Below are 21693 nucleotides of genomic sequence, written 5' to 3'. Positions count from 1 at the left end.
CCTTCTAATCTGTGTCTCTGTCGCGTAGATCCGACTCTCCAATTCCGTAAACTGTTGTCAGGCAAGAAAGTGGAGAGATCATAATTTTATTACTGCATCTGAAGAGCTAATAAGAGAGTCTGATAATGAGACTTTGTTGTAATTTACAACAAACTAAAATTCACTCTGTAAGGTTTATGACACCATCTCACTACTACCTGCTACGTTCAACACTCAAGGAAGATCAACTGAGTCTTCTTATACTTTACATCTTCATTCACCTGCTTGCAGTAGTGTCAACCCTGCGATCGCGGTAAAGAAGATGAAGATGCATCAGGTACTATAGGTGTAAGCTTCTTTCACAGCTTCAAGTTGTGTAGAGTTGGTGATGTTTCTGATGATCTCCACATTTGCAGCAGTGTTCCCTCTGTTGAGGCTGTTCTGCAGAGATCCACTGAGGCCAGCCGCTGCCAGTGCGGAAGCTCTAGTGTTGATGCTGTTCTGCTGTTCTGGAATATGGAGCCCCCAATAACAACAGCTAGTGAGGATGCTAAGCTGCAAAGAAATGACAAAGTGGATGTAGCTGACGCGACATCTGATTTATGTACTGAGTTTTGCACAGCCAGCATGGGCGTCTGGAAAAGAAGGGCCATGCCTACTGCTGCAATGATTTGGACAGTACCCAACGTCATGAGCACACAACCCATCTGGAGGAGAATCAAATATTTGCCGGTCCGATGGATGATGAGTCCGCCGACAAAGTCAGCTGCTGCTGCCGCCAAGACATAAGGAAGAAGTAGGACACCACTGCGAAGCGGTGACGCTTCTTGGACGCTCTGAAAATACAGAGGCAAGTAGAATTCGGTGCCGGTTGCTACCATGCTATGTCCAAAGGCCACGATGATGACAGAAATGTTAGACACTCGCTGAAAGGCGCTCAACGGCATGAGCGGGTATCTGGCAAGACGCAACTCACTATACAGAAACAGTGCAATTGAGGCCGAACCAAACACCAGGAGACATATAACAGTTGAGCCGCTCCACGGGAATGTTGCTCCGCCGAGATTGAGGCCGAGCAAAATCATGATGACCACGGCGAGAATCGAGAAAGATCCCCACCAGTCCACCACAGCCAAGACCCTTCCGTAGCGGAGTTCGTGGGTTGTGAAGGTCCAGAAACAAGAAGAGTAACAGTTCTGCAAGTCCGCAAACAGGGAGATTGATCCAAAAGCACCAGCGCCAAGTCACATACTCGGCAAAGGCACCTCCAATCAGCGGGCCGGCACCGCCAGCAATGGCCTAGACAGCGCCCATGATGCCAAAGTAAAAGGACCTATCGCGCAAGCTGAACATATCAGCAATTGCCACAGCAACAAGCTGCATGAGCCCTCCAGATCCAACTCCCAGCAGCGCCCGTGCAGCGATGAGCATAGGCATGTCGATGCTCAGGACAGCTCTAAGGCTCGCCACAGCAAACACAAACACTGCGACGAGGATGAGGGGTTTTCGGCCCCAGATGTCGCTACATTTGACCCATATGGTTCCGCACGACGCGCTCGCGAGCAAGTAGGCGCCGCCGATCCATGTGTAGCCCGCTGCGGAGTGCAGGTCGTGGGTGATGGTGGGTATTGCGGTCGCAACGACTGTCTGGTCTAGTGCGGTGATGAACATGACCCATATATAACGCGATGGTAATCATGAGGGTTCGGAGTTTAGAACGCGATGGGGTCTCTTCTTCGACGGTGGCTGGCACTGCAGTACCGACTGCCTCGCCATCTTCGGTGCCCTGCTGGACATTTTTGTCGTTTTCTGCCAATGTCTGACGCGGCGTGGTTGCTAGAATGTCATTGTCCTAAATAGCATGTAAAGTGTAGGTTGAACGAGGCTGGCCTTCTCGCGGCCCTCAATGTACTCCGTACAGATCCGGTCATGTTTCTTTTTAGCGCTGCTTTACGAAGCTGCGGGGAAAAGGGGATGCATGTCAAGGTTATGCAGGGATTAGGGTTGTGTCAACAGTAATTTCAGGTTATTAACCGTGCCATGCTTACTCACTCTCTCTAGTGAGTGCGCCACAGTGTATGGAAAACCACACTGTACAGAAAATATTATCAATATCTTCATTCTTCATCTTCAAATAATCATCATTAATTATAATCATGTCTAAATCTTCTAATTACACTGAGAAGCAGTTGTAAAGAGCTGTTGATAGACTGGCCGCCGGGACCATGAATTTCACATTTGATCCCAGTTGATCTGGTCTCATACATTTCTTGGCGTGAATCCTGCTGGGACTAGTCATTAAAAAAACATGCAAAGTGACTATATATCAAATCTCAAAATGAAATCATGACTTGAAAAAAATGAGAAAGTGATCTCATTTGATCTCATTTAGTCTCATTCTTGATATAAAGTTACTATTTTTAGACATTTTAAGGTTTTTTTTTAGACTATTTTTAATTTTTTAAAAAGTAATGCTTTTTAATAATGCTTAAATAAGATTTAAAGTCATTTAAAGTAATAAAAATAATTTAAATTAAGAAGTGAAAATCATGATCTCTGTAAGAGATCTATACTGAATAGATCAGTATAATATATAGATCTTATATAACAAAGAGAAAAACATTAGAGAAGAAAAGAAAGAGAAAGTATGAGAATTAATAATTAAAATGAATATTTATACACATACACAGTAATGTATGCAGTGAAGCTTCAGAATAAAAGAATAGAAATTCTGTAGATTTTCAGCTGAGAATTAACAACTGAGAATCAGAATAGTAGAAATCTGTGAAGTGTAATGAAATAGTCTATATAATTAATTAAGCACAGTCTGTCACATTAATTTCTTCTTTTCAGAAGTGATATAGAATTGCAGGCATATAATTCTCATCAGTTAAAAGCTACTATCTCAGATAACACAGAGCTCAGAGTTCAGATCAGGTGATTATAGCTGATCTATTTCATAAGATATTATTAGTTATAACTGTGAGATCTCTTATCAAGAATATCTTTAATCTCTTACTTAAGTTTATTATCTTCTTCTATAATCTCTGATAACTGTTAATTGAAAGTCAGTGAAGAAGAGAACAGATCAGTGATAATATAGTGAAACAAGCTTGTATAAAAGATATTATAAATCTCTGATAATATATTAAAATAGTAATTATAACTGTCTAGAACTTCTATCACTTTATATTTAATATAGTAATAATTCAGTGTATGAGATGAGTATGTGATTTATATACTCTTAAGATTCAATTATATCAGATCTTCTATCTTGTATTACTCAGTGAGATCTTGATAAACATTAGTTCAGTTTTCTTAATTCTGTTTAATACTTATTATAAAGGCTTCTGCTCAGTCATAGATATTTTAAAGCTTTATCACTATATTATCAGTGATCTGAATTAAACTGTAGAGATTTAATATAAAGTGTGTAATCTTTAGAAGATTCAATATCTTTATATAATATCTATGTGTAAGAAAGAACAGACTTACATCTGTTAAAATAGCATCTCAGTCATTAATAGTAATTTCAGTATATAGAAGAAGATTATATTAATTATCTTATAAGTAGTTACAGAACTTATAAAGATAATTCTTTATAGTCTGAATTATTCATTCTGATGCATTATCAGTCTCAGAGTGATAGATAGTTAACAAATAATATATAATCTTAAGAACTTAACAGATTCTTATTCAGAGAGTGCTTATGAATTAATAATTCTGATCTGATACTATAGATCTCAGTAATTTATATATCTGATAAAATAGACTTCTTAGAAAAGCTTCAGTGACTTGTTCAGTATCTATCTTATTACAGAGTTTCAATATTATACTCTTACTTAATTAATTCATAATAATCAGAATATTTCTACAGTTCTTACTCTTAGAAAGATTAATAGTGAAGTTAATTATTATATCTTATCAGATTCTATCAGAGATATCAAGTAGTTTCAGCAGATTTTTTCTATAATTCTTTTATAAGATGATGAAGAAATAATAGTTACAGTTTCAGATGAAATATCTGATACTGTTTAATATCTCAGATCAGTAGAACTCTTAAGAGATTATTTAATACAGTTATTCATGACCTGAATAACTAATTATATAAGAGTCATGCATCTCTTGTATTATCTGAGTGTGTAAGAGTTCAGAGTGAGAGACTCAGCATTATTTATAGAATTATAAAGTGTTATTATTATCAATTAAATATTCTGAGATATCAGTTCTTATATATAGTTCTGAAGAAAATCAGAGTACTTCTTATTATACTATTTTAATAAGTGCTTGAAGAAGTTTATCAGTTTGAGCTACTGTATATTATAGTTCATCTAATATAGATTCAGAAGAAGTTGAGATATTAGTAGTAGTTCTAATCAGAGAAGTATGTATAGTGCTATAAGCTGTTTCATCTTGATTAATCAATATCTTCAGATCTAAGAGTCAGTGTTCTCAGTTCATTCAATAAGTGTCTATTATATTAAAAGGCATATCTTACTCTTATTATAAGAGAGTATCTATTATTAAGTTCTAACTGTCAGAATGATAGTATATTGTAAAATGAAAGTAGCTTAAGAACTCAGATTATCACATCTGTTATTCAGTGAGTTTATAGATAGTAGTGAAGTACTTGAAATTCTTATAATCTATGATTATCTCAAATTCAGAGATACTTCAGAGTTCAGAGTCTCATTCTTTCAGATAGTGTATAATTATGAGAAGTTTCTTGTTATAGATCTTATAATTGTATTCAGTGAGACTTAGTTTTTTAGATATGAAGATATATAATTATAAGATATCTTTATTATCATATTGTAATATAGCTTCTTCTATAATATAGTCAGAGAAATCAGCTTTAACAACTATTTCATAATCAGAATTGAATATTATCAATAGAGAAGTATTAATAAATATCTTCTTTATTTATATAAATACAGCTTCAGTGTTCACTGATTATTGAAATACTGAGTCTTTCTTAGTGAGTTCTGTAAGTGATCTTGTAATATCTGAGAAGTTCTATATAAATTACTGATAGAAGTTAGTAAATCTGATAAAGCTTTGTACATCTTTCACAGTGTATAAGATCTCTTATTTAAGAATAGTGAAGATCTTCTCAGAATTCATTCAGATTTTCTTATCAGCTTCTATAATAAAGTCTAGATATTTTGTACTTTTAATCTTAAAATTATATTTATCTATATTTATCAGTAGTTCTGCTTTCTGTAGTTATTGTAATATCTTTTATACATATTCTTGATATTCTTTCTTAAACTTATCAGTGAAGATGAGAATGTTATAAAGATATACAGATACAAATTCATCAAGAAAATCTCAGAGTGCTCAGTTAATATACTTCTGAAATATACTGAGAGTGTTAGCCAGTTCAAAGAGTGTGACTACTTATTTAAAGAGATTATATTATATTTGAAATACTGTAAGTCACTCATCTTCTTCAGTGATGTAAATCTTATGAAACACAGTAATGACATCTAACTTTATAAATTATTAAGCTTATTTAATACAAGCTAGAGTTTCATTGATAAGAGATAAAGAATAATGATTCTTCTTTATTAATCTATTCAGTTCTCAATAGTTCATGCAGAATCAGAGTTCTTTATATGATTTCTTTGCAAAGAGAATAGAGGCTGCAGTGAAAGAGTTACTAATATATATAAATTCTTTATTTAACAGATTATTAAGTGTCTTTTAAAGAAGAAGAAGTTTATCTCAGAACATGTTATAAAGAGAGTTATATAATAATTCAGAGTCTTTATCATTTTTCTTTTCTAACTTAATACTGTGATTCACTTCTGAGTCTTGTAAGAGAGATATATTTATAATATTATCTTATCAGAAGATATCTAGATATTCATAATATTATTGAGAAAGTTTTATATGAGAATCTGTTATTATAATATAGAATAACTTTTCTAGAGTCTTTTTAATATCAGTCAGACTGATGAAGTAGATTACTATATAATTCTGCTATCAGTGATCTTATCAGTGATTCTGTCAGTGACTTCTTTTTCAGAGTATTTCATACATATTGATAGAGATCTGTGTCAGATTCATAATTTTATAAATATTATCTTTATAAATTCTATTATTATTAGAGAATATTAAGCTTCTGTTCTAAGTGTTCAGTAAGATGTCTTATTTAGATAGCTAGATAAGTTCTAATATAAGATTATAATCAAGATTATTAACTTTATATGTATAGATATCTTTGTGTTGATATTCTCTGATATCTATGTCTAGTTTTATCATGTAATAAGTATAAATGTTCTTTGAATTATCAAATTCTGTAAGAAGTTGAGGTTTTGATAAGAGAATATGCTGAAGATTATAATATCTTATAACTAAAGATTTAATCATTGTATAATAGCATAGATCACTGTCTATCATAGCTTTTATATTATACATGTTATCTATTATAGTAGATACAAGAATCACATTCATTGTTATTTTCTCTTTAAATTATTATTATCTGATCTCTTCAAGCTTCTGCTTATAAATTTGAACAGAAGCTAATCTTTTTCCTGTTTCATTAGAGTATTCTTATAGTTATCTTCTAAATCTTTCTCTAATATAACATGATTGATATGAACTGCCAGCATTGATCTTTCTTTTAAATGAGAAGATATATAGACTGATCAGCAGTTAAAAGTAATATATTTTAATCAGTTACAGTTGATGTATACTTCTCATTGATATCAATCAGTGACTTCTTCAGGGGTGATCCCAGGAACTTAGAAGCCTGTTTAAACAGTGAAGACTCTTGCTTATATGTAGACATTTGAGTCTACTCAGTTCATAGCATCTGCATTATTGTTGTTATTTCTTGACACAGGTGTATGAGTGACTGAGTTATTTCTCAGCACAGATGTATAAATGTAACATCTTCTATTACTGTTCTATATACTTTTAAGCTTAATAAGATGATTATTCAATGTTTAGAGTTGTATACAGAAATCTTCATAAGTCTGATCTTTATCTACACTTACAAGAGTCTGTAAGAGTTTAAAAGTTAATGTCTTCTTGAGTATACTAATCTTCATTCAATTCTCTCAAGATTGATCATCTACTTCTAGAATCTTGATATCAAAGTCAGGAATGAATGTTGTGAGAGAAGTATTTCTCTGTTAAACACTCTGTAATCAATCTAATGCTTTCTGTTGCATAGCAGTATCTTGAAACAGAATATTAAGATATTTAATGATATTGTCAGGCATTCACAACACTGATTTACATGCTTTTATTCATGAATGAAACTTCTGTTTCATGCAATTCTTTAATTATTCATTGATATATCAATCTTGATTGATTAATAAACTGATGATATCTTCATCTATACTTAGTTTTACAAGTATTTTCATTCTTCATAATGAGTAGAGAGTGAGATCAGAAGTATTGAAATATGTAAGAGTATCTAAGTATTCTTTCAGTGCTTTTATATTTGATTCTGTAGATGTTGAAATTGTATGAGTTTCTTGTTGAGTTAATTATTAAATTTTCTTATATTGAAGTTATTAAGTTATATGCATATCAGCTATCTGTTACTGTTGTAATTTCAACATTGCTTAGAATCACTGTAATATCACTTCTATACTTATGTTTGAGAGTTCTCTCATATTATCATTAGACATGATTATGTTATTTATCAGATATGAGATATCTGTAGTATCTAAAGAAGTGTAATTATATGAATATCTTATATATCTGAGATGTCAGAACTCTCAGATCTTTCACTGATATTCTCTTATAAGATCTTATTACAGAGTCAGAGTAACTGATAAGTAAGCTTCTATCTGAGAACTCAGTGTCTGCTTAACTATGTTTCTCTTTCTTATATATTGTTACATATTCAAATATCTTCTTGATAAATAATCATTTCTAATAAGAAGATGATATATGAATAATCATTTCTAATAAGAAGATGATGAATATTTTTCTAGTATAAGAGACCTACACTGAATAGATCAGTATAATATATAGATCTTATATAAGAAAGAGAAAAACATTAGAGAAGAAAAGAAAGAGAAAGTGTGAAAATCAGTGATTAAAGTGAATATTTATACATGTATGTGATGATGTACACAGTGAAGCTTCAGAGTGAAAGAATAGAAATTCTGTAGATTTTTGACTCAGAATCAGCGACTGAGAATCAGAACGGTAGAAATCTGTGAAGTGTAACAGAATAGTCTATATAATTAATCAGGCGCAACCCGCCACAATCTCATTTGAAAAATGTGACAAGAGTAGACAGTAAGTCTCACTGAGACAGTATGAGACTACTATTTAATATTAAAACTGTGTAATGAGATCAGTCAAATTGATAATAAAACTATCAAAAATTCTGGTTCTGATCTCAGACACGGTCACACGGTCAGTCTAGCTGTTAATATATAAAAAGCAATTTAAAATTAAAAATCACATCTCTGTTGTAAGAATTCAAAGTCTTATATATTATCTTATATAAGAGAATCAATGAGAAGAAATTAAGAACTATAAGAATTTCACTGAATAGAGTATTGAATGACAGTCAGAAAGAGATAATTAAAATATAAATTCATCAGTTAAATATTAATTTTTACCTGCTTATTATCAAGTATATCAAAGTCACTGTGAACTGCATGTTGAGATAGTATCATATAGATTCAGAGACTGTACCTCACACAGTAAACAAGATATAAGTATATTAATTCATTAAACATCTGTCAGATTATAAACAGATCAAGTAAAAGCTCATGAATTTAAAGCAGATATCTTATGAGAATATAAGCTTCATTATTAACTGATTTGATTGATATGAAGCTGTCTTCAATTAATATTATTTTTTTCACTGTGATATCTACAACTTTGATGAGATTGAATTTCAAGAAGAAGAAGAAGAACATGAACAGTAGATTATAATCTTCTTAGAAGATATGAAGAATATTCTTACATCTGATTTTACAAGATAATTGAACAAGATCTTCAAAAGTAGCATAATTCAGACAGAATTGAATACACACTATGAGAGTGAACTTGCAGATCATTATTAAGTAAATAGACATCAGATTATTAAATTCTCTCACAGACAGATGTAAGTGTTGGTGATTACTACACCTACTCTAGTCACGTGCCACCTCAACCTATTCATTTAGTGTAACTCGCGTAGTTAGATTACAACACAACACAACAATGTTATTCTTCAAGAGGTTATAAAGCTCTCTACACAATGAAAAGCTGCAAAATAATGTGCAATTGACATCTCCACGCGTCATTACAAGTGTGCCTAGATGATTTATTGAGTGATTGAACCCATGGTTAATCTAAGATCTGAGAGGACGCCTGACTTAACAAAAGAATATGTGCCTTCAAGATGAAAAAATGAGAAAATGTCAGAGCAGCAAATGCAAGATCACAGATCACTGTCAATGTCAATAATAAATTGAAAGACAGCTTCTGGAGTGTTTGAGCTGAATGACATGATTGTGAAAGAATGATCTGATGAGTTTAACAATGAATATGAAGACCTGGTTGAAGGCATCAGTGAGATGTCAGACAATGCAGGAGGCCTAAGTGACTGAAATGACAATAGCTCAGTGAGTAAGAAGACTCACATGAGACTAGAAATTGCAAGACTTCAGCATGAGATTGAGTGAATGAAGATCAGTAGAGGTGACCCTGCAGATGATGAGATGAGAGCAGACCTGACAGAATATCTTCAACAGAAAGAGAAGATATCTGTTATAATAAAAGTTCTTGAAGAATTCAGAAGTCAAGTAAGACTTATCAAAAGATTAATAGTTCTCACTGGATTCATTAACTACTCAATGTAGAGAGAGGAAATTCTTTTGACTGCAGAACAGTCTGAAACTGATGATATTCTTGAAGATAATGATCTTGATAAGAATGTCATCATGAACATGCAATGTTTCTGAAAAGAATGCAATCTTTGATTATACAATTACATGTGATCTGCAATTCTCTGCAGATCAAGACTCATTTCACTATACTCAAGAAATTCAAGTTGTCTGCTTATGCTCTATGAACTATTATAGAGAATAACTTTTCTGAGAGACCTGCTGTTCACAGAACCTGTCTGTTTGAGGAACTGATTAGCATGACTGCTAAGTTAAAAGGCTCAGATCACGCTTTCATTGAATGTCTGATTATTATAAGAACTGATTATATCTGTCTAGAATATGAGATTCTGAATGTCATGTTTTTCAACAGACTGCTGACAGGAGTCAATAGAGATTGAGCATTCTTCATAAAGAATAGAATGAACCAGATTGATAAGAATAATTCAAGACCTTTAGAAGAAGACTTCATGAGGTTATACTGTAACATACTTCTATGCCTTTCTACTGTGGAAAATAGTAGTACTGAATCCACAAAAAATCCCGCGAATAACACTCAAGACAAGGATAAGAAAGGCAAGGACAAAGACAATGACAAGGATAAGAACACTGAATTCAAACCTGAATGTAGAGGTAATGATGCGAAGACCTGCTATCATTGTCAAAAGATTAGTCATATTCAGACTGACTGTTGAAAGAAATACTCTGAGAAACATTCTTTGAACTCCAATATAAATAGAAACAAGAATAAAGACAAGGATGTGAAGAATACAGGTGCTGCTCCTGTTCACAATGTCATGAAGTAAGTATTTTGCATCAAAGAAAAGGCCTATGTGAGTGGTCAGACAGGAAAAGATACCTGGATTCTAGACTCTGAATCAGACACTCATGCCACACCTCACAGGAATCTTGTTGTGGCAAAACCTCAGAAGGTGAAAGTGATGTTGAAAATGACAGATGAAACAGTGATCTCTGCTGCAGCTATAGAAGATACAAAGATTTCAGTGAAAGAAGTGAATATGCTGTTAAATGATGTCTGCTATGTCTCAAAGTTAGAAGTGAATCTCATGAGTATGAGTAAGCTTGTACATCAGGGTTATACCTATAAGCAGTTGACATATGAGAATAATCATGCTATGTTGATTATATCTCCTGGCTGCATATTCTCATTTACAGTAAGATTAAATGAGAATGATATCTATGAGATGAAAAGGCTGATTACATATAGAGACTTGATTCAGTTTGCTATACTTAATGATGATTTTGAACCTGTGAACATGTTACAGGTGAAAGATGACACAATATTGACACTATCTGAAAGGAATGACACAAAGGTTATAGAACTTACAATGATGCAATGATATCAAAAGCTAGGACATCTGAATTCTGTGAATATCACAAAAATGGCGGCAGATCCATGACTAGAAATGAGAATAAAGAGTGACAGAGTTTTATCATTCTGCAAGACCTGTGTACAGGCAAAAATGACATGTTCAATATTTACATCAATGACAAGAACTATCAAACCTGTGATGAGATTCTTTGTAGACCTTGCAGGTGACAGCTACACACTATATGATGAAGCCAACCTCCCTACTCAAGAGAAAGCTAATTATTGAATGAGCATTACAGATGATGCTACATGCTACAGATGAATTATTCTTATGATGTCAAAGAGTGAGATCACTGCATGTTTGATGACCTTTATTAATGGAATTGAGGCCACTACTCAACACTGAATTGGAATCCTACACTGAGATGATGAAGAAGAGTTCAAAAGTCAAGAACTTAAGACCTACTGCCAGAGCAAAGAAATAGCATATGAAATGACTATATCTGATACATCACAATCAAATGACCTAGTGAAACGCGCGAATCAAATAGTTGCAGAGAAGACAAGAAGCTTGCTATTTAATAGTGAGCTGATGAAAGAGCTCTGGGATGAGGCAATGCAAGCTGCAGTCATGATGATCAACACATTCTCAACATCAATGAAGATATTTGAATGTAAGGAAGGAACATCACTTACACCTTTTAAAGCATGGACTGAGGTGCAACCTTCTGTTCATTGAATACAGAGATGAGGGTGCAAGGTCTACAAGAAGGATTTGAAAGTGTTGAATAAGCTCATGGATAGAACTGACAGCAGGGAATGACAGCTGATTGAATACCAAGAATTACATCAATATCATGTGTGGAATCCTGTTGCACATTGTCTTGAGATTGCATGAGATGTCATATTTGATGAAGCTCTTGACATGAGTGCAAATACACCTGTAAATACAGTGAGGGAATTCAATGAATTATCTAATGAATTGGACATTCTGAATGTCAGAGAGGGATGACAACACTGCCTTCTAAGAAGACTTATAAAGAAAAAGTCAGATGTTTTGAAGATAATTGTTAATGAGAACTTAGAGAGAGCAATTGATTCAATCTATCTTCTAGATGATGAGACACAGCTTGTCATGAATGAAGAGTTCAAAGACTCTGTTAATGAGAATGATTCTGTTCTAAGTGTTCTGACAGACTGATCAACTACACTGGCGGAAGTCAAGAGAAGCCCAGACTGGAACTATTGATATGAAGCAATGAAAAAGAAGATTAAGATATTTGAACAGAAGAAGACATATATTGTTGTTGAGAAGGCCTCAGAAATGAATATTCTTACAGATAAATGAGTATATAATTGGAAATTCAATAATAAGAGAGAAATCATCTGCTTTAGAGCTTGCTGAGTGGTTAGAGAGTTCTTACAACAGCAGGGTATTCATTATATGAGATTGTATGCTGCAGTGGTATCAGGGCCTACATTGTGCAGTCTATTCACTATATCAACTGTCAAAGAATGAAAGATCAAATCAATTGACTATGTATTCATGTTTTTGAATGATATACTATCACAGAACAAGATGATCTATATGCAACTGCTCACAGGTGTTAAGCATGACAGGGAGAGCTTGATGAGATTACTCTGCCAGAGTCTATATGAAATGAAACAAGCTGTAAGAATATGATATTTCCTCATAACAGAGCATCTGACTACATTGAGATTTAAGATATTATCTTATGATGGCAGATTTCTATATCACTCTGTTTGCAAGATCTATCTGACATTGCATGTTGATGATTGTCAGGTGACAGGATCTCAAGAACAGCAATTAGACTGAGTATTGAGAGAGATTGTAAAGAGATTTGAGACAAAGAATGTTGAAGAGACCAAGCTATATCTTAGAATGAAGATCAAATGCCAGAGGAATGATGATCTAGTGATTACACAGAGCCATTATATTGAGGAGATCCTTGAAGATTTTGGCATGAATAAGATAAATCCAGCTGGCACCCCGATGACAGCCGGCATATGACTGGAATTCTCACCTGATGAGGAGGGGGGATTGGATGATGACTTTACAGCTATGAGATATTGTCAAGGATTGAGATCATTGCAATATTTGGTCTCAAGCAGCCGGCCAGATCTGGCATTCACAGTCAACTATCTCTCGCGTTTTAACTCGCATCCACACAAGGCATGTTGGGCAGTGTTGAAGCATGTCCTATGTTATGTCAAGAAGATGAAAAACCATGGCATATTATACAGAAAGGAGATCGGTGATGTGGACCTGAGTTCTGTGGCATACTGTGATTCAGACTGGACGGGGGCGGATCCTCAATACAAATTGACTACCAGCTATGTTATATTGATTAATGGGTCACTGATCTCATGACAGTCACAGAGACAGACATCTATCATCAAATCAATCACAGAAGCTGAATATATTGCAGCTAGTGAGACAGCTTGTGAGATAATCTGGTTGAATGATATGTTATATGATGCTGAGTTGATGAATGATGGAAAAGTGAAAATATGCTCACATCTATGAGTTGACAATAAGAGAGCAATTGATCTAGCAAAGGGGGAATTCTTAATGCGAAGATCGCACCACATTGAGATCAGATATCATATTCTTCACAATTTGATTGAAAAAGGGGAAATCATGATGAAACATGTTGATTCTACAGCAAACATAGCTGATGGGCTCACCAAGCCACTGGCGAAGCCTGTGTTTGAAGATTTTATCAAAAGGATTGGTTTGAAAGAGATCAGAAAGGAATGATTGAATGATAATAATGATACAGTGAATCAATGGATTTTGCATGTATTTCTTGATTTTTATGGTTATTGCTGTACAGACACCTTTCCTAATGAGGAAATCAGGGTCCGATTCATGTAATTAATTATTATTGCATTTTTGAAAGATTTGAGGATGAGGGAGGCCCCGGGTGGCGGCTTATTATAGGCCATGGTGTAGCAAGGGGGGGTGTTGGTGATTACTACACCTACCCTAGTCACGTGCCACCCCAACCTATCCATTTAGTGTAACTCGCGTAGTTAGATTACAACACAACACAACAACGTTATCCTCCAAGAGTAAGTAGATGAAGTTCTCATTATTAAGAATGCCAATTGCAAGATTATAATCTGTAGAGCAGATAAGATGAAAAAGATGTTTAATAAGAATCTTCAGTTAATTGAAATCAAATCTATAAAATCTACAGTTACTTAATTATAATAAGATAATTCTATAGAATCTTAATCTACAGTGAATTCTACACCTTCTAATGAGTATATAGATAATCTTTATGTTATAGATAGATGTGATGATGATTATTAATTAATTTTTGAAGATCACTATATTCAAAATATTTTCTGTACAGTGTGGTTTTCTGTACACTGTGGCGCACTCACTAGAGAGAGTGAGTAAGCATGGCACGGTTAACCCTATACATTGTACAAGTTAAATTACTCTAAGACGGCAATGAGAATTTGATTTCGCAGCTGCTACTATGTATGTATGAAGAACCTCTTCAGTTATTATTACTTTTCCTGCTCTTGGTTCATATATCCAGCTTGGAAAATCATCCCTAGGGTTTGAAAAATCACATGACTGGTCAACGTTAGGTAGAATGACAAGGAAGTTTTTCTTGTTTTGTTCATTTGTATTCTGATTGATAAAGCAACAATGAAGGAGATCGGACTCCTTTTCAGACATCCCGCAAGGTCCAACATGACCGCTGCTCGCTCCTGAGTTTACTTAACCAGGATTGAATCCTCTCTCGGAGGCCTAAGTTCGTTCGAGTGGGAAGGCTGCCGCTCTGTCAGTCTCCGTTACGCCAGAGTCCTCAATTATTGGATTAAGTTACATGTATTAATTTTCTTGAACATGATCATTAACAAGAGGTAGTAGAAGCTGGGAGACATAGCAATTAATTCTAGGTACTGAAAGCGCTTTCACTAAAGATACAAAAAACAAGGATACAAAAAGCTGAAGATACAAAAGACCAACCAAGGAGACAAAACAATCGAGAATGCACAAAACCAACGCTACCCTCACAGCTTCCCCGAAACCCCGGGCACAATATTTTCCAGAATTGCTTTCAACTCCTCCCACACTTTTTTCCCCGCAATTTTCCCGTCTTCACTCTTAACGAATGCTGATAGGTGCCTATTGCTCACCTTCCCATCCACCATGTATGTACCATGGCTTTCGTCTCCCTCAGCCGCAGCAGCCACCAGAGTCCGACTACCAACCTCAGTCGTGCGCACCATTATGTGCGTTAGCATTGTCTTGATAACTAACACAAGCCAATGAAATTCACGCATCAGCCCCGATTGACAAAATCCGGGGTTTATCAAGTTGAGGATGACCCCTGAATCAGCAAGTTTCGGTGCGATTTCACGCACTACAAGAATCTCCAGCAGTTTTGATACCTCGAATCGTTCTTTCTTGTTGAGTGTCTTCGTATCGCCCAGTTTTTCAAACGTATTCGGGCTTTTCCATTCTGGAAATTCTGCTGGCACATGAACCTCGCTCGTCACTATGCACCAGCGGGGTTTCATGGGGGATGTCTGCGTCGCGGACTCTTTGAGCTTCGGAAGGAGGAGTAGGCCTAATAGGAAAGTGCCGATCACGTTGATGGTAATAGTGCGCTCGTGGCCTTCTGCAGTGTCGTAGTTATGAGTTGCTATACCTGCATTTTCAAGCAGAACATCGATACGGGGCAATTCTGTCGATGCTCGTTGTGCAAATGCTTTGATCGAGGCGTAGGATGCAAGGTCAAGTTCCCAGACTTCGCATATGTTGGCTCTACCGGATGACGTCTCGATCAACTCTTTGGCTTTCTCTCCTGCAGCGACATTGCGGACGGCAATGATTATCTTTTTCGCATTGAGGCGGGCGAAGTGTCGTGCTGCTTCGAGCCCGAGCCCGGTATTAGAACCAGTGATGACAATGGTCTGGTTGGCGAAAGATGCGGTTGGATATTTCGGAGTGACAAAAAGTTGGGAGTACAAAAAGGCCGCCATGAACCCCATGGTGAGCTAGACGTGGTGTTCGATTGAGGTTTGAGCTTGAGGTGGTAAATGATAGAGGTTGAGGTTGAGATTGAGTTTATCGCTTTCTTTAGAGGGTCTTTTTTTTAATATAATGAAGCTATTCATGGGTATTTATATATCTTACGAATGGGTTTAAGCTAGCTGGGAGATCTAAGTATTATCGACAACATCGAATAGTTGGGGGATTCAATGGTGTTGTCGGCTCATTCAAACCATCCGATGTTTCGCTCTTTGGAGTTGACTAGATAATAAGCAGCCACAAGCGCATGACAGCCTTACTAAAACTTACCACTTGGGTTAGGCGGTAGACCAAGACGAAATCTTTACATGCGGCGTTTAAAATGTGTTAATCACTAATGCCGGGGGAGAACAGGGAGCCTGACGGAGATAAGCCCTTGCAAGTGCCGAGGGAACGGCGAAGACATCATTGATGACGGAGACGATGGTTTCATACCAGATCCCCAGAGACGGCGGTCAATGCTAAGCCTTGGTAAGAACTCCAGTCATAACAGTCTTCCTGCTGCTGGAGGAGGAATTCTCGGAAAGTGGTGATGGAGGCCCTGACTACAATGCCGTCGCTGTTGAGAAGAGCGAATGACTCAGAAGTCCCAAAGACAAAAGTTCAAAGTTCTAGAATGAAACAACCCTGGGTGCCCAAAATAGCCGCTGTCAACCCACCGATTGCAGCGCTATCACGACTGGGTTGATGTCAAACTGTCGCATATAGCAGCCATACTCTTTGCGCACAGTTTCCTGATTCCACGCGTATGGTGCTCTGGGATTATATGGGGGAAGAAAATATTTGATATGGTGGCAGACGATTTGATGAGGGAAAGTGGGTATAGTACGCACCATGGGGCCACGGTTTCAAGGAACGTGGCCGTGGCTACCAACGCCCGCTTACACCCAACACCCGCCATTTCGCCATCACTATGATGAAATATTTTCATCAATATCTCAACAATGCAATTAGATTTTAAGGTGATATATTATATGATGAAATATATATAGAAAATTACATATAAAAATATACAGCTGATTCTGTAAATGTTTACTTAACTTAATAACTCACTCAGAATATAAAATCTTGATTGAAAGTAAATTTAGTAAATAAGTAGTTATTAAATCAGTAAAAATTGTAATATTATCAGATTTCTCTAATAGTGAATTTATAAGCACTCTAACAGAGCTCTGAAAGTATAATTTAATCAATTTTTATAAAATTAAAAGTCTACTTTTCTGATTAAAAAGATGATTTTTGAATTTTTGAATTTCTTTTTATTTAACTGTAATTACTGTTATATAGCAGTTTATTCTTTCTTTTCTTTTATTCTTAAGTTTTTCTTACATTTTTAAGCTCTTTTTCAATTTGTTATTAAGTAGCTCTTATAGTTTTATTTATATCTTTTTACTGTTTTACTATTTAATAAGCTGTTTTTTACTTTATTTTCTTCTTTACAATATTTATCTTTTTCTACTTTTTATCATTATTATTATTATTCTTTAATTATAGATGTATGTAGTCAGAGACTATAATATCTATCTGAGAATTAAAAGTTCTCAGAGTTTTTCTAATATCTATAGAGTTAACTATTATACATTTATCAATTTCAGATATACAAAATCAGAAAATTCTAGCTCAGAATATAAAAACTCTTTATAAATTACAGTATTTTAACACCTTCTGATACTTTAAAATCATTTGAAAATATCATGACAAAGAAAAAGAGAATAAAGTCTTAAAGATAAACATATTCAATAAGTAGATAGAAAAGAATAGAAAAGAAAAAGTAAAGTAAAGATAGATTATTGTAAGAGGCCTACACTGAATAGATCAGTATTATTGATAGGTCTTATATAACAAAGAGAAAAATGTTAGAGAAGGAAAAGAAAGAGAAAGTGTGAGAATCAGTGATTGAAGTGAATATTTATACATGTATATGATGATGTATGCAGTGAAGCTTCAGAGTGGAAGAATCTATATGTGTTAGTAGCAGCTGAGAATTGATGATTGAGAATGACTGAGAATTGAAGTGTATATATTTGTGGCGGCTGAGGATCAGTAATTGAGAATGACTGAGAATCAGAGTGTACATATTTGAGAATGAAGCAATTGAAATCTGTGAAGTGTAACAGAATAGTCTATATGATTGATCAGGCACAGCCTGTCATATTAGTTCCTCTCTTTCAGAAGCAGTTCTCATCAATCAAGAACTACTGTTTCAGATAACATGGAACTCAGAGTCTAGATTGATTGATTATAGCTGACTTATTTCACAAGATATTGTCAGCTGCAGCTGCAGAGTCTTCTATTGAGAATATCTTCAATCTCTCACTCAAGTTCATTGTCTTCTTCTATGATCTCTGATAACTGTCAATCAGAAGTCAGTTGAGAAGAGAATAGATCAGTGACAGTGCAGCAGAGCAAGCTTATATAAAAAACATTATAAATCTCTGATAATGTATCAAGATAGTAGTTATGACTATCTAGAACTTCTATCACTTTATATCTGACATAGCAGTAATCTAGTGTATGAGATGAACATGTGATTTGTATATTCTTAAGATTCAATTATACAAGATCTTCTATCTTATACTGCTCTGCAGAATCTTGTCAGATATTAATTTAATCTTCTTAATCTTATTTCATAGTTGCTATAAAGATCTCTGCTCAGTCACAGATGTCTTGAAGCTTTATTACTATATTATCAGTGATTTGAATTGAACTGCAGAGATTCAGTGTGAACTATGTGATCTCTAGAAGATTCAACACTTTCATGTGATATTCATATATAAGAAAGAATGAGCTTATATCTGTTGAAACAGCATCTTAATTATTAATAGCAATCTCTATATATAGAAGAAGATTATATCAATCATCTTATGAGTAGTTGCAGAACTTATGAAGATAATTCTTCACAGTCTGAATTGTCTGTTCTGATGCATCATCAGTCTTGAAGTGATAAGTAGTTGACAGACAGTATATAATCTTGAGAACTTGACAGATTCTTGTTCAGAGAGTAATCACAAATTAACAGCTTTAATTCAATACTATAGATCTTAGCAATTCATATATTCAATAGAATAAGCTTCATAGAAAAGCATTGATAACTTGTTTAACATTTATTTTACTACAAGGTTTTAATATTATATCTTTGCTCAATCAATTCACAATGATCAGAATATTTCTATAACTCTTACTCTCAGATAGATTAATAGCAAAGTTAATCACTACATCTTATCAGATTCTATCAGAAATATTAAGTGATTTCAGTAGATCTTTTCTACAGTTCTTTTATAAAATAATAGAAGAACAGTAGTTACAGTTTCAGATAAAGCATCTGATACTGTTTAATATCTTAGATTAATAGAATTCTCAGAAGATTATTCTATACAGTTGTTCACAGCCTGAATAATCAGTTATATATAAATTATGCATCTCTTGCATTATCTGAGTGTGTAAGAATTTAGAGTCAGAGACTCAGTATTATTCACAGAATTCTAGAGTATTATTATTATTGATTGAACATTCTAAGATGTCAGTTCTTATATATAATTCTAGAAGAAATCAGAGTGCTTCTTGTCATACTGCTTCAGTAAGTACTTGAAGAAGTTTATCAGTTTAAGCTGCTGTATGTTATAGCTCATCTAATGTAGGTTCAGAAGAAGTTAAGATATCAGTAACAGTTCTAATCAGAGAAGCATGTATAGTGCTGTAAGCTGTTTCATCTTAATTAACTAGTATCTTCAGATTCAAGAGTCAGTGCTCTCAGTTCATTTAGTAAGTATCTGTTACATTGAATAACATATCTTACTCTCATTAAGAGAGAGCATCTGTCATTGAGTTCTGACTGTCAGAATGATAGTGTATTGTAAAATAAAAGCAGCTTAAGAACTCAGATCATCACATCTGTTATTCAGTGAGTTTATAGATAGTTATAAAGTATTTGAGATTCTTATAATCTGTGACTATCTTAAATTCAGAGATACTTCAGAGTTCAGAGTTCTATTCTTCTAAACAGTATACAATTGTAAGAAGTTTCTTATCACAGATCTTATAATTATATTCAGCAGAACTCAGTTTCTTAAATATGAAGATATATGATTATAAAACATCTTCATCATTATATTACAATATCACTTCTTCTATCATATAGTCAGAGAAATCAGCTTTAATAACTATCTTACAATCAGAATTAAATATTATCAGTAGAGAAGTATTAATAAATATCTTCTTTATCTGTGTAAATACAGCTTCAGCATTCACTGATCATTGAAATACTGAGTCTTTCTTAGTAAGTTCTGTAAGTGATCTCACAATATCTGAGAAGTTTTGTATAAATCACTGATAGACATTAGCAAATCTGATGAAGCTTTATACATCTTTCACAGTGTACAGAGCCTTTCATTCAAGAATAGCAGTGATCTTCTCAGAGTTTATTCAGATTCCCTTGCCAGCTTCTATGATGAAACCTAAGTATTTAGTACTCTTGACTTCAAAATCACACTTATTAATATCAATTGATAGTCCTGCTTCTTATAGTTATTATAATACTCTTTACACATACTCTTGATATTCTCTTCTGAATTTATCAGTGAAGATGAGAATGTTATCTAGATAAGCAGATACAAATTCATTAAGAAAGTCTCAGAGGGCTCAGTTAATATACTTCTGAAATATACTGAGAGCATTAATCAGTTCAAAGAGTGTGACTACTCATTTAAAGAGATTATATTGTGTTCAGAATGCTGTAAGTCACTCATCTTCTTCAGTGATACAGATCTTATGAAACACAGTAATAACATCTAACTTTATAAATCATTGAGCTTGTTCAATACAAGCTAGAGTTTCATTGATAAGAGATAAAGAATAACAGTCTTTCTTTATTAATCTATTCAATTCTCAATAATTCACACAGAACTGAAGTTCTTTATCTGATTTCTTTACAAAGAGAATAGAGGCTGCAGTGAAAGAGTTGCTAATACATATGAATTCTTTATTCAACAGATTATTGAGTGTCTTTCAAAGAAGAAGAAGTTCATCTCAGAACATGTTATAAAGAGAGTCTCATAACAGTTCAGAGTTCTTATCATTTTTTTTCTCTAACTTGATACTGTGATTCACTTTGAAATCTTATAAGAAGAGTATATTCATAATATTATCTTATCAGAAGACATCTAGATATTCATGATATTATTGAGAGAGTTTTGTATAAGAATCTGTTATTATAACACAGAATAACTTTTCTAGAGCCTTTTTAATATCAGTCAGACTGACAGAATAGATTATTACATAATCTTACTGTCAGTGACTTCTTTTTCAGAGTATTTCATACACATTAACAGAGATCTGTGTCAGATTCATGATCTTGTAAATGTCATCTTTATAAATTCTATTATTGTTAGGAAATATCAAGCTTCTGTTTCAAGCATTTAACAAGATATCTTGTTCAGATAGTCAGACAAGTTCTA

General features: G+C 34.1%; 4 protein-coding genes across 5 annotated transcripts; 1 reads left to right on the top strand and 3 right to left on the bottom strand.

Annotated features, from left to right (window-relative positions):
- Positions 1-338: 338 nt before the first annotated feature.
- On the bottom strand, positions 339-1064 carry BDBG_17133 (uncharacterized protein; the record flags this gene model as incomplete). The annotated part of the gene is made up of 1 exon (XM_031724919.1): positions 339-1064. The coding sequence occupies one exon, from the start codon at positions 1062-1064 to the stop codon at positions 339-341; it is 726 nt and encodes a 241-aa protein (XP_031578540.1).
- Positions 1065-1278: 214 nt separating this feature from the next.
- On the bottom strand, positions 1279-1650 carry BDBG_17132 (uncharacterized protein; the record flags this gene model as incomplete). The annotated part of the gene is made up of 1 exon (XM_031724918.1): positions 1279-1650. The coding sequence occupies one exon, from the start codon at positions 1648-1650 to the stop codon at positions 1279-1281; it is 372 nt and encodes a 123-aa protein (XP_031578539.1).
- Positions 1651-9626: 7976 nt separating this feature from the next.
- Positions 9627-9905, top strand: BDBG_17131 (uncharacterized protein; the record flags this gene model as incomplete). Its single annotated transcript, XM_031724917.1, has 2 exons — positions 9627-9746; positions 9804-9905. The coding sequence occupies 2 exons, from the start codon at positions 9627-9629 to the stop codon at positions 9903-9905; spliced, it is 222 nt and encodes a 73-aa protein (XP_031578538.1).
- Positions 9906-14789: 4884 nt separating this feature from the next.
- On the bottom strand, positions 14790-17033 carry BDBG_04502. Of its 2 annotated transcripts, XM_031721697.1 has the most exons (3): positions 16676-17026; positions 16346-16599; positions 14790-16286 (listed from the first exon to the last, which is right to left on the bottom strand). In XM_031721697.1, the coding sequence occupies exon 3, from the start codon at positions 16198-16200 to the stop codon at positions 15217-15219; it is 984 nt and encodes a 327-aa protein (XP_031578537.1). In that variant the 5' UTR covers positions 16201-16286; positions 16346-16599; positions 16676-17026; the 3' UTR covers positions 14790-15216. The 2 variants fall into 2 exon arrangements, with proteins under 2 accessions (XP_031578537.1, XP_002624638.1); XM_002624592.2 differs by having other exon boundaries at positions 14790-17033.
- Positions 17034-21693: the final 4660 nt, after the last annotated feature.

This window comes from Blastomyces gilchristii (assembly GCF_000003855.2).
Source record: "Blastomyces gilchristii SLH14081 genomic scaffold supercont1.9, whole genome shotgun sequence".
NCBI lineage: Eukaryota > Fungi > Ascomycota > Eurotiomycetes > Onygenales > Ajellomycetaceae > Blastomyces > Blastomyces gilchristii.
The sequence above is the reverse complement of the archived record's forward strand: the minus strand, read 5'-3'. Positions and strand labels throughout refer to the sequence as shown.

Bases quoted from the DNA above. Each gene is read 5' to 3' on its own strand.
- BDBG_04502 (XM_002624592.2), bottom strand. From the start codon at position 16,200: ATGGGGTTCATGGCGGCCTTTTTGTACTCCCAACTTTTTGTCACTCCG.